General features: G+C 41.2%; 2 protein-coding genes across 2 annotated transcripts in view; one reads left to right on the top strand and one right to left on the bottom strand.

Moving 5' to 3' along the window:
• LOC122077526 (guanine nucleotide-binding protein-like NSN1) overlaps positions 1–2,326 on the top strand; it is a 19,114-nt gene extending 16,788 nt beyond the window's left edge. Inside the window, exons 9-11 of the mRNA XM_042643480.1 lie at positions 730–934; positions 1,048–1,262; positions 1,587–2,326. Of these exons, the coding sequence (XP_042499414.1) occupies positions 730–934; positions 1,048–1,262; positions 1,587–1,955 (789 nt within the window). The 3' untranslated portion in view covers positions 1,956–2,326. The remainder of the gene's footprint in view (positions 1–729; positions 935–1,047; positions 1,263–1,586) is intronic.
• A 5,868-nt stretch (positions 2,327–8,194) lies between these two features.
• The window catches only part of LOC122075380 (growth-regulating factor 1-like), a 3,837-nt gene continuing 631 nt past the window's right edge, over positions 8,195–11,400 (bottom strand). Inside the window, exons 1-4 of the mRNA XM_042640367.1 lie at positions 11,304–11,400; positions 10,396–10,620; positions 9,749–10,109; positions 8,195–9,517 (exon numbers count right to left, since the gene is read on the bottom strand). The exon at positions 11,304–11,400 is cut by the window's right edge and continues 631 nt beyond it. Of these exons, the coding sequence (XP_042496301.1) occupies positions 8,578–9,517; positions 9,749–10,109; positions 10,396–10,620; positions 11,304–11,400 (1,623 nt within the window). The 3' untranslated portion in view covers positions 8,195–8,577. The remainder of the gene's footprint in view (positions 9,518–9,748; positions 10,110–10,395; positions 10,621–11,303) is intronic.

An 11,400-nucleotide genomic window follows, 5' to 3' on the forward strand; every position in this document is an offset into this window, starting at 1 on the left:
TGTATCAAGTATGATGTCGAACAAAAGATGATTGGAGGGCAAGGATTAATGTATCCGACCCCATTGTTCTGAAGTACCAATGTGGAACCATTTCCAGCATTGGCTCTTTTTCTTCCTTTTGGGCTCATGATTTTCATTTTGACTATTGGATAGTCTAAAAAAAGGGCGTATCCAGTGCACGCCACTGCGGAGTCTAGGGAGGGTCATAATGTACGCAGCCGTACCCCAGCTTCGAAGAGAGGCTGTTTCTTGACTCGAACCCACGTCCACTAGGTCACAATGGAGCAACCTTACAGTTTCTCCAAGGTCCTGCCCTCTATATGTACATTGGATAGTCTGTGATCTCTAGATTTAATTTCAACTATAATTAGTTACAGGACTCCTGCAATTAATGGTTATAATTGTATTGAAATATGGAACGATGTGATGTAGTGGAAATCTAGTTGGGTGGCCACTTTGGGCCTACGAGGGTGGATCTATGAGTTGCGTATTTGAGCTGCATTACCTACTGATTCTGATTATCATAACTTATGCTGTAGAATTAGTTTGTTAGAACTGATTATTCATTTGGAAACATGAGAGTACATGGTATTTAGCTGACAACATTCAATCAGAATTGGAGGGAAGCCATTACAGGATGTGTGGCTGTAATATGCACTTATCAAATTCAGAGCATCTGGGTCCGCCCCCCCGCGCACCCGAACCACCCCAAAAAAAAAATCCTTTTAACTTTGCTTGTTTATGGATGTTGCAGTGAAAGAGATTCTCAGGCTATGCCCTACTAAAACATTGATAACAATGTACAAGGTTCCAACCTTTGATTCAGTTGATGACTTCCTACTAAAGGTGGCTACTGTGAGGGGTAAGCTCAAAAAGGGTGGTATTGTGGATGTTGAAGCCGCAGCTAGAATAATTCTGCACGACTGGAATGAGGGTATGTATGCCAGACAGAATTGTCTTTTAATATGATTTACTTATGGTCTTAAAAAGTGGATAGGTAAATAGAAACTTCGTGGCTGATGACAATCTCTTTTTGATGTGTCTTAGGTAAAATTCCATATTACACAATGCCTCCATCAAGGAAGCGAGATGAGCACTTGGAGGAGGCAACCGTTGTCTCAGAGCTTGGGAAAGAGTTCAATGTTGAAGAAGTTTATAAGGGTGAATCTTCATTCATTGGGAGTCTAACGTCTGTTGAGGATTTGCGTCACATTGAAGTTCCTCCAAGCTGCCCTCTAACTTTTGATGAGAAGATGCTGGAGGTCTGTGCCTTCCCAATTCATTTTTCCGTTTTAGAGGCCTATGCATCAGTCTATGATGTTCCCAACATGTCAATTGTATCGTTTTCTTTTTCCATCAGCTGCATTTTAGATTTCCATTCCTTTTTTTTTTTTTTTTTGGACTTTGTTCATTTCTTAATCTCTCTATAAGTTGTTCACCAGCAGCAGTTGGTCCAGCTTCAAGAACTAAAGCTTTTTGGCACTGGATTCAAACCCTTTTTTTTTTTAATTTTATTTTATGACATTTGTCATTTCGAATTGCATTTATCATGAGGTCTAATAATTAAACTGTGCTCTTTCCCCCAGAATGATATACAGCCTGAAGTATTAGTTCTAGAAAATGAACCACTAAAGGAAAAGAATGAAGATAATGAAGACCAGCCAATGGGATCTAATGAGCAAGACTCAGGCAAGACAGTGGCCAAGACTGTCAATAGTAGGCAGAATGAGCAGCTATATATGGCAGAAGGCATCCTTAATACAAAATTACGGAGAGCAGAGAAGAAGAAAAGAAAGAAAGCTAAATCATCTGGTACTGATGATATGGATGCTGACTACGATTTTAAGGTGTATTATGCAAAGAGGGAATCAACTATGGAAGATGTTGAAGAAAGTGGCGATGACGAGGATAATCAGATCCAAAGCGAGGTGCCTACTGGTGGTATGGATGAATAAAGCAAGTGAATCGGCCTTTCAGAATTCAAGTGGGGCAAGATCGTCTGCCCACTGCTTGGCCAATTTTGTACTTTATAGGAGTTGGGATGCTTTTGCTTCATTTACCTGTGAACGTGACTTCGAACTGTGGTCTTGCTGAAGGATTTACCTTGTTTTGGATGCTAACTTCATGCTCACTGTTGGGGGTTGATTGTTATTCCCTGCCCGAGCTGTTCACACCCCCACCCCCAAGTTTTACCTTTCTCTTCATTCTATAGGATAATATGTCTTGCATCTGAGCCCTAATTAAGTGTTTATTTGTCATTCCTAAACCCTTGTTTATGCAATTTACGCATTTTGATCCATATCAATTCCAGTTTTTTTTCCTGAAATTATTGTTTACGCAAGTCCTGTGAACTGATTTATTTTTCAAATGAAGGTGAAGTTAACGGAATCCTGTGAATTGTGAAGGCAAGTTTGCCTTCATTGTGCACCTAATGAGACACATTATAGGGGGAAATGATTGGTCTGAATGTCGCTGCGAGTTAGAATGGCCTGATGGTCTCTCCTTGCCAAACATCTCTGCTCCATTTTCTCCATCTTGCCCTCTTGACACAACCCACTGGAGGCAGCCTCCCTCATACGGTCATACCTGCCTGCTTCTGCTGTATTGAGTGGTGGTCGGAGATGACAACAAGGTGAGTCTCAATCATCTGTCAGGTTTGGTTGCTCAAAATCATGGAAGGGTGCTCTGTCATTCTGCTCTCTCTCGCTGGTTTCTTCTTCCTTCGAAGATGCAGTATGCAACTATTCCTACTGCTGCTATCTCTCCCGTGCAGATTCTTCCTCACACTGCTAGATTGATTGTCTAAATCTATTTTGGTCAGAGCAAAAGTAACACAATTTCAGATCTTGTTCTCTAAATGCAAAACTCCAGATTGTTGATTAAGTGAGAAGAGTAGACCAAAAGTAACGAATGGAAAGTTAGGTCGTGAAAGGCATTCAAAATCAGCTGGGAACCCTCAAAATCACATGTGAGGAATAATACAAAACCTAATGATCAATCCTTCTCAAGACATGGGACATCCTCAAAATCCAAGGAAGCTAACATTCAAAGTTTTAAACCTTACATGTATCTAACTCTCACTCACTTGCCACTTTCACCAAAAGGCAGTTGGGACACGGCATGATTTTGACATCTTACCATAAGTTTAACCACACACACTAGAGGAACCATTATTGGCATCATCAATGCCATTCTTCCCATCTTTTAGATTCTTGTAGCAGTTCTCTTATTTATTTATTTATTAAGTTGCCATTTGTGGTTATTAGACATTTATGTGTACCAACTTTGAAAAGTTCATAAAAGAGTATAGTATGAGATGTTTCTCTCTAATTTGGGAGATTGAGAGAGATCGTATATCTCGCTATATGAAAAGAGAAAAGGAAGCTTGAAAGGCAGCATGATCACTTTGCCCAGATACGAAAGCAAAATGATCACCCCATCCCTAGGGAAAGAAAAAAAAGAAAATTACATGATTACCCACTTTTGAGTTTCTCTTTACAAAATTACCCACAAAAAGTTTTGGTCAACAAAAATACCCAAAATTAGGTTTGGGTTTACAAAACTACCCAAAACAGTGATTCTCCTTCATCTGCCTATTTGTTTTGTCATTTTTACCCCTGGCCCACCTCGGCCTCCATCAGGCCGTGCTGCCACCTAGGCATCCATCAGGCGGCTCTACACCTCTGCCTCAGTAAAGCCATGCTGAACCTAGGCCTCCATCAGGCCGCGCTATCACCTCGGCTTCCATCAGGCCGGGCTATCACCTCGGCCTCCATAAGGCCGTGCTACAACCTTGGCCAGGGGTAAAAATGACAAAACAATTAGGCAGATGAAGGAGAATCACTGTTTTGGGTAGTTTTGTAAACCCAAACCTAATTTTGGGTATTTTTGTTGACCAAAACTTTTTGTGGGTAATTTTGTAAAGGGAAACCCAAAAGTGGGTAATCATGTAATTTTCCCTTTTTTTTTTATCTTTATACCGTTCCACTCTGTCTCAATCCACTGATATGGGATCACCTTAAGACTGGGGATTCACCCTATTGTACTTGATCCTCTCCGATTCCTTAATCCATGCTCCTAGGGGCTTATTTAACAGAAAAAAAGATTATTATTAGGTTAACAAAATGGGAAAATAATCCTTTGTTTTTCTCATCCCTGTTTTTCCTTGTTTTGCTATCTGCAAAACATGACATGTGGACAACTTTAAGACCAATGTAATAATCCTCACCCAACCTTGACTGTTGGATCCTCTGTTATCCATGTGTCGTATTCTGCAGGTAGCATAACAAGGAAAAACAGGAATGAGAAAAACAGAAGATTTTGATCCAACAAAATGGTAAACCTAGCCCCCCCCCTCAGGTCGTGTCAGGCTTAGGCTGAGCCTTGGGAACGTAGGCTAGGCTTCCGATTTCCTTTGACACTATCTAGGTGTCTCATTCAACCATCGAAACTATGGATTATCAGTGACTGATACGATATGGATCGGTATCGGTGTTGGTCATGGAAAAAACTGATATGATACGGATCGATTAAGGATCGGAAATCGTACAATTTCCTGGATCGGTCACAGTATCCACTAGATCGGTCCAAAAAAAAAAAATTCTTTTTTTAATCTAAAAAATCTAAAAAAAAAGCCGTTGGTGTCCAAGAAACACCAGTGGTCTGCTTCTGGTGTGCTTTGCTCTGTAACGAGAGAGAGAGGTGTTCATGTAACGAGAGTGAGAGAGGTTGTAGCTTTTTAGTTGCAGAGGCTTTCATTTCGTTGGCAAATGACGGTATTCGCACACACATCCGGCGGTTTTCCCTGTCGATTGCGAAGCAGAAGTTTCTCCGGTCTGGTTGAAGCTTAGCACAGCGGAGAACATGATTCCCAACAATCGAGTAGCAACCATTTCAAGAACATGATTTCTCCCCAAAGTGGGCTTTATTCGTCTGTCAGAATGAATTGACCAAAGTTGTGATGTCGACCAAAGGGGTGAGGGCACGGTAAGCCCAACAAAACCAGCACTTGCAGCAAGAATCAGATCTTTTGGTAGGTTTTGACAGAAGACTTAGAACTAAAATTGATTCCTCCCTTATACCTAGGGGTTTCAATTCCAAGCCCAACCAGTAGGCCCGACTAAGCCCGACATGTTTATGGCCCAATCTAGATTGGCCTGATTAATAAATGTGTCAGAATTAAACCCGGCCTGTTTATAAATAGCTAGTACATGGTGCAAGGAGTAAGGCCGATAAGCCTCCCGACCGGCCCTGCCCAACCCATTTACAAGCCTGATTCAGACCGACACATTTAACCCAACCATCTATATAGGTATTTTGATTTTTTTGAGATAGAATAGGATATATATTGATATTTTTATCAATTATTGACTGTAATTAAGTGTAATGTATTTTTAAAATTATGATAATTTAATAAAATAAATTAAAGTATCTTAAATCTAAGAAAAATAAAGACCATTCAAGGCCTGTTTAAGGTTTTACTGGTACATTACCCCGTCTAAGACCCGATTAGCCCGATTACACCCCGACACAATACCAATTGAGATTGACTCATTCCTTAAATAGTTAGGTCATGGTCTGAGGACATAGGCCCAGCTAGGCCCGACCAATTGACTCACCTACTTATACCATTAAGCGTAATCAGACTATAGCAAACCAAGCTCACTACCTTAGACCAAGGAATCATTTGTTTTCCTTGAAAAGTCACTCCGCTCCATCCTTCAATACAAAAGCCTAAAGTGTAAAGTTATTCCTATAATGCCATCCTTGTGATGGTTCCTTGGGATCGAATATTTCCGCCGTCGACGTTGTCAATTGATGATGTATCATCGTGTCGAGGTAGCTATAGGGCCCTTTCTAACGCTTTGTTGTACAAGAAGTTGTACCGAATGTGCAGGTGAGAGCCTTGTCCTACCTACTAGCTAACACTTTGGATGGTTAGGTGTTCTCTATGTTGCTAGCGCCATTCTGTTTTCTCGCTTTCTTCACATACTTGGACCATAGGTCCAGGATGTTCACATTCTGATCTCTGCAAAACTTCGCCTGCACCAACAATGAGGCCGAATACCTAACAATCTGACATGTATAGCTGAGTTACAAGTAGCATTGGAACTCTAGCGAAATGCCTTGAGGTGTATGGTGATTACTCATCATCTGAGGGCCCGTTTGGTATCGTTCTAAAAAAACATTTTTGGAGTTTTTTTGTTCTATTGGAATGAAAAAACAGAATTTTCTGTTTGGTGCACTTATGGTCCGTTTCTGTTTTTTTGGAACAAAAAGTGAAAAAAAAAACTGAAAAAACGAGATTGGACGGTACTCCATTTTGGAGTTCTGTCTTCCCAGTTTCGTTCCATTTTACAAAAAAAAAAAAAAATTCCCGATAAAAATCTGAAATTTTAAAACACCATTTTTTCGTTTAAAAACTACGTTTTGACACAGAAACTGAAATTTTCGTTTTTAAAACGAAACGAAGTTTCTGGAACAGAAACGATACCAAACGGGCCCTAAGTATCGACATTATATGATTTTGGACCAAGTTTTTCTAAGCCAAGGTGAAGGAAAATCCCTTTAATCATAGGATTTCAGATGCTTGTTGAAGAGTATCGAAATAGTGTTTTGTGGTCAACCTTTCCACACGGTGAAGAAAACTTTCTCCTATTATTTTATTTGAGCTTACTTGCAGAAATTGGTTGGAATTTTATGAAGTGCCATCATAAATTGTGGTGTCTGATTTCCTCTCATTTAACTTAAAAAAAAACAAAGAGTTCTTACCTCGAATGGTTTCCTCTCGTGCAAACCAAAAAACTTAAATATATCCACTTGGAAAAGAATCTTGAGAAGGGAAATCCTCTTTACTTGCTTAATATGGAGGGTGCTAGGGGAGATCAAATCAATGTTTGGAAATGGACTGTTACGTGGGAGATGAGTCTTCTGTTGACCAACATAGACACCACATTCCTACTTCTATGGCTGTTATCAAATCGTAGCTGTGTCCTAGGCTATTATTATAACCACGATAGACTCATATATTTAATTCCCATACCCATTTTTTTCGTAAACAATTGATTCCCACTACCATGAACGAAATTCTGGAGTTATATCACCATCACCTAACTCTGAAGCCAATGCCTGTATGGGTTATTATAGAATGCCATGGCATTAACAGAAAAACTTCATCCCCCTAGAGCCTAGAGCTTCGAGGTGGAACCCAATTCTGGCCGTGTGTCAGATTGGAGTAGAAAGGTACAGTAAGAAAGATTTAAAAATCATAGGGGCCCTGTAGGGAGATGTTGGTTCCGTATTATTTACTTTATTTAATTGATATTTGTTGGACCTCCTCCAACATCATGCCCTGTTCTTAGATTTCCAGATTCAGTAAAAGGGACCCGCAAATCTTTTGCTTGCTTGTAGTTAAGCCTCCATTGATTTTTATTATTATTATTATCTTTGCTCAGTTTAAATGACAAAGGGTAAACTAAAAACTAGACGTGGCTCGAATCAGAGAAAGGAAATTTTGGTGACCCCCAGAGGACCACGAGATTTCCAATCCGAATATTCCCATGACCCCCATCACAGCTCAACAAGAAGAGAGAAAAGGAACTAAAGAAGAACGGTAGGGACTAGGGAGGCAGCTAGCAGAGCATTGATGGGACTTGAGATGGAGGGGGAAGCACCTTTTGGCTTTTCGGACCTTGGGAGACAACACACCATCCGCACACACCACGTAAATAAATCTGTGAAATCCCAACGAAGTTGTACCCCAACCGCTCCTCCTGTCTTGGAAAGGGAAACTCTCTAAAGTCAACAAGTCTGACGACTAACCTCGCTCACCTCTGCCTTTCCTTTGTTGGTTTGAGGCTTTGTCTTGCTAGTTGCTACCCCAAGTCCCCCAACCCAACACCACAACAGGGGCAGAAAAGATGGGATGAGGGGAATGAGAAGAAGAAAACACCCTCTTTATTTCTGATATTGCTATACATGACAGTTAACATCATTTCACAATTCAGAGTCAAAAGTGTCAAACAACCCATCTCACTGCTGAATCTCAAAACGATTATGACTGAGATTCTTTCTGAAGATTCCACCATTTTTTTCAGTCTTTCACATCCATAATGTCTCCGAAGTGTTCGGTGAGATGAACACCATAAACATAAAAATATAGCAGAGCCTAATAAAATGGGTGAAAAACCATGCATAAACAGAAAATAATGCAGAGCCTTAATACAAATAAAATTCCTGAAAATCATGTACTCACACACATACATAATCAGAGATACAATCCCTCAGAACCAGCCCAATGTTTTCAACATTTTTTTATGTGCAAATCATGCACGAGTTTTTTCTTCTTATTCTTTGGGTGGTGGTGGGAGGACACAAAAGAAGAGGAAAAAAAAAAAAAAACCAAAGAGCTAAACTGAGATTCTTAATCCAAATCGCTCCAATTTTTCGATTGTCTTCTCATCAGTAGGGTAGAATCGGCAGATAAACAGTCAGCTTTACTTCCATCACCCACTACTACTCAGTACTCCCTAATCTAGTCTCATAGCAAGAGTCGGGACTCTAGATGAAATGCTAAGCTTACAGGGAAGGGATGGAGGAGGAATTTACAAGAGTTGAGCCAACGAGATCATCACATAGCCTAAACCCATCGTAAGTCTTGCTGTTCTCAGCTCTTGGGGTGCTCCCTGAGCTACTGTTTGAAAGGGAACCGAAGGTGGCTTTCTGTAAGACCCCAGTTGGAGACGACCCCAACCGAGGACTCCCGTCCCACGCTTCTGTCATGAGGTTGAGAGCTGATACAGAGGAGCCCTCCCCTGCAGCTGAATTAACAGTTGTATTACTGGTGCTCATGTTGTTGCTGTTACTGTTATTATTGGTGTTGTTGAGGACCTCCCCAAGAGGTCCCCCCATGGAAGTCTCCCAAGGGTTGGGTATCCAGTTCATATGTCTCTGGGTGGCCATGGTGGGCTCATTCAGTATGCTACCCACCCCTAAACCCATCTGAATTGGGTCAGACTCACGTGACAGTCTCAGCGGGGACATGTTGAGTTTCTCCTGGGTGGGCGACGGCGATGATGATGAGAAATCAGAAGAAGCCATTGGAATTGATATCGATAACTGGGTTCGGTCTGACTGAATTTCTTCTACTTCCGGCCAGGCAGCAGCAACAGGTGACCTATCTGACCTATTCTCGGGCCAGTCGTCAATGAAGTGGCGAAGCGGATGATGTTGTTGCGCTTGCGGATCCCGGTCATTGAGGTCAGACGAGGAAGAGGAAGAACCGAAGTTTCTACTGCTGCTCACATGGGAACCTGAACCACCTCTCCGCGCAGGATTTGGGAGAGAACCAGAGGAAAGGAGTCCGAACTCTGCTTGGGAGGTATATTCAAATGGATTTTGCTGTTTTGGCACGGAGAACAGAGTATCCTTGGGTTTCAGGTTCGTATTAGGGGAGGTTATGGACAGACCCTGCGGATCTTGCATTCGATCACCCAAATTTTCTTTGTAAGGGAAGGCCCTACAAAAGGAAATAATACCATACCCAAAAATATTTATCATATCCTGCTTGAAGATTAAGTAAGAACCCATTTCTAATTCTCAACTACGATAAGAAATCGGTATCACCGTTTCATGAAAGTATAATGTGGGCTGCTCATGCTTTAGATTGAAGTTTAGAAAAATAATAATAAGAAGAACAGAAAAGAGAAGGGAATCAACTACCAAGTAAGGTACTGAATTTTCACTTCACCTGTTGATGTGGGGGACAGCAGAAGGGTTAGCAGCATCACTTGGCTGTAAGCTCTTGATCTGGTGATGCGGCGCCATGTTGATGCTGTTCGATGCACCGCCACCGGAAACTGCTGAAACAGATGATGAGGAAGCCATTGGCATCACCTTAGCGGATGCGGATCCGGAGACGGCCTGGCCAGTGTGGCCTTCCACAGGCTTTCTTGAACGATGGCGGCCCCTGTTCATGTGCCGCTCACAATACTTCTGATCGGCAACTGCATCTCTAGAGCACCGCCATTTCTTGCCATCCGTCCGACGACACCTCCCTGGTTCGGGATCAGTGTTACCGGAGAAACCCAGATGGAAAGAACCCCATCCCACTGCAACAAACGAAATAGATAGTACAAGGATTATGCTACGAAAAACGGGGGAAAAAAAAAATTGGGTAGCATCCAAGAATATTGGTTTCTGCATTGACTGAAATGCAATTTATATGTTAAAAATTCTCACTGTACATCACCAGTAAGGAGCAAAGTTTTTTCAAAGCCAAAGAAACCATTTTTATCTACCAAATCCAACATAGGACGAAATATTCTACTTCGGATAGATCTTTTGTGAAACCCCTTCTTGCTTTTAAATTGAGACGGTCAGAAAGAACAAGCTTACATGTATTGGGTCTCAGGGAGCCAACAGACAAGCTTGTATACCCCATTGGGTTGAGTGATTTCCTGATGGGGATAAGAAGATTAGAGGGTATAGGCACGTTCGCAGTGATGTACTTGTAGATCAAGGCCTGGTGTTCCAGCTCCATCCACTGAGATGGAGTGAATGGCCCTCTAAACCCTGTTAAAATCCCATGCATGCTTGTATTCAAGTTACCAGAACCCAAACCTGGTACAGAAAACCAGAACCATGTAAGGAATAATGAAATAAAATAGAAGACTTGTAAAACCAGAAAAGAAAGACATCTGTAGACACCGAATTTTGAAAACCAATCATGTAAGCATTTGGAGTACCTACAACATCATTTCAACAGCAAAGAAAAATTTGGGTCGCGAGAAGGGATGAGAGAGTAAAGAAGAAAGAGCGTCTAGTACAAGAAACTAAACTTTCAACTTGTCTGCAACATTTAGGAAGCGAAGTTAAACATGAATTATATTTTCTTTACAGACGAAGGAAACAAACGTGAAAACCAATCATGTAAGCTTGAGTCTTTTAGAAAGTATACCTCATTCCTGTCTTATGTTCTCAGACCAAGAACCATCGCCGAACAGGAAGAACTAGTTTTTAAAACTTGTACGGTTTCTTCTGATAAAACTCAAAACCAAGATTTTTATTGTCCATGAAAAGACGCTCTACCGGTACTGTGAATCAGAGCACGCAACCAGTACCAACGCCGGAAAAACCAAAAAAGTAACAGTGGAGAAATACATGGTTTTGTTTTCCATCTCCAGAAAAAAAAAAAAAACTCCAAATCGATCGAAACCCCAATTTAGCGGACAAAAAGTACATTTATCTGGGAATATACAATGTGAAGGAAATTTACAGACCCAAATAAACCAGCAAATATGTACCTGTACTCCTGATATAAGAAGACGATGGATTGGGATAGTAAGAAAAGGCTGCATTTTGTAGACCCCTCTCTTCAAATGCAACATCGTTACTGAGTAG

This window comes from Macadamia integrifolia, chromosome 4 (assembly GCF_013358625.1).
Source record: "Macadamia integrifolia cultivar HAES 741 chromosome 4, SCU_Mint_v3, whole genome shotgun sequence".
Lineage (NCBI taxonomy): Eukaryota > Viridiplantae > Streptophyta > Magnoliopsida > Proteales > Proteaceae > Macadamia > Macadamia integrifolia.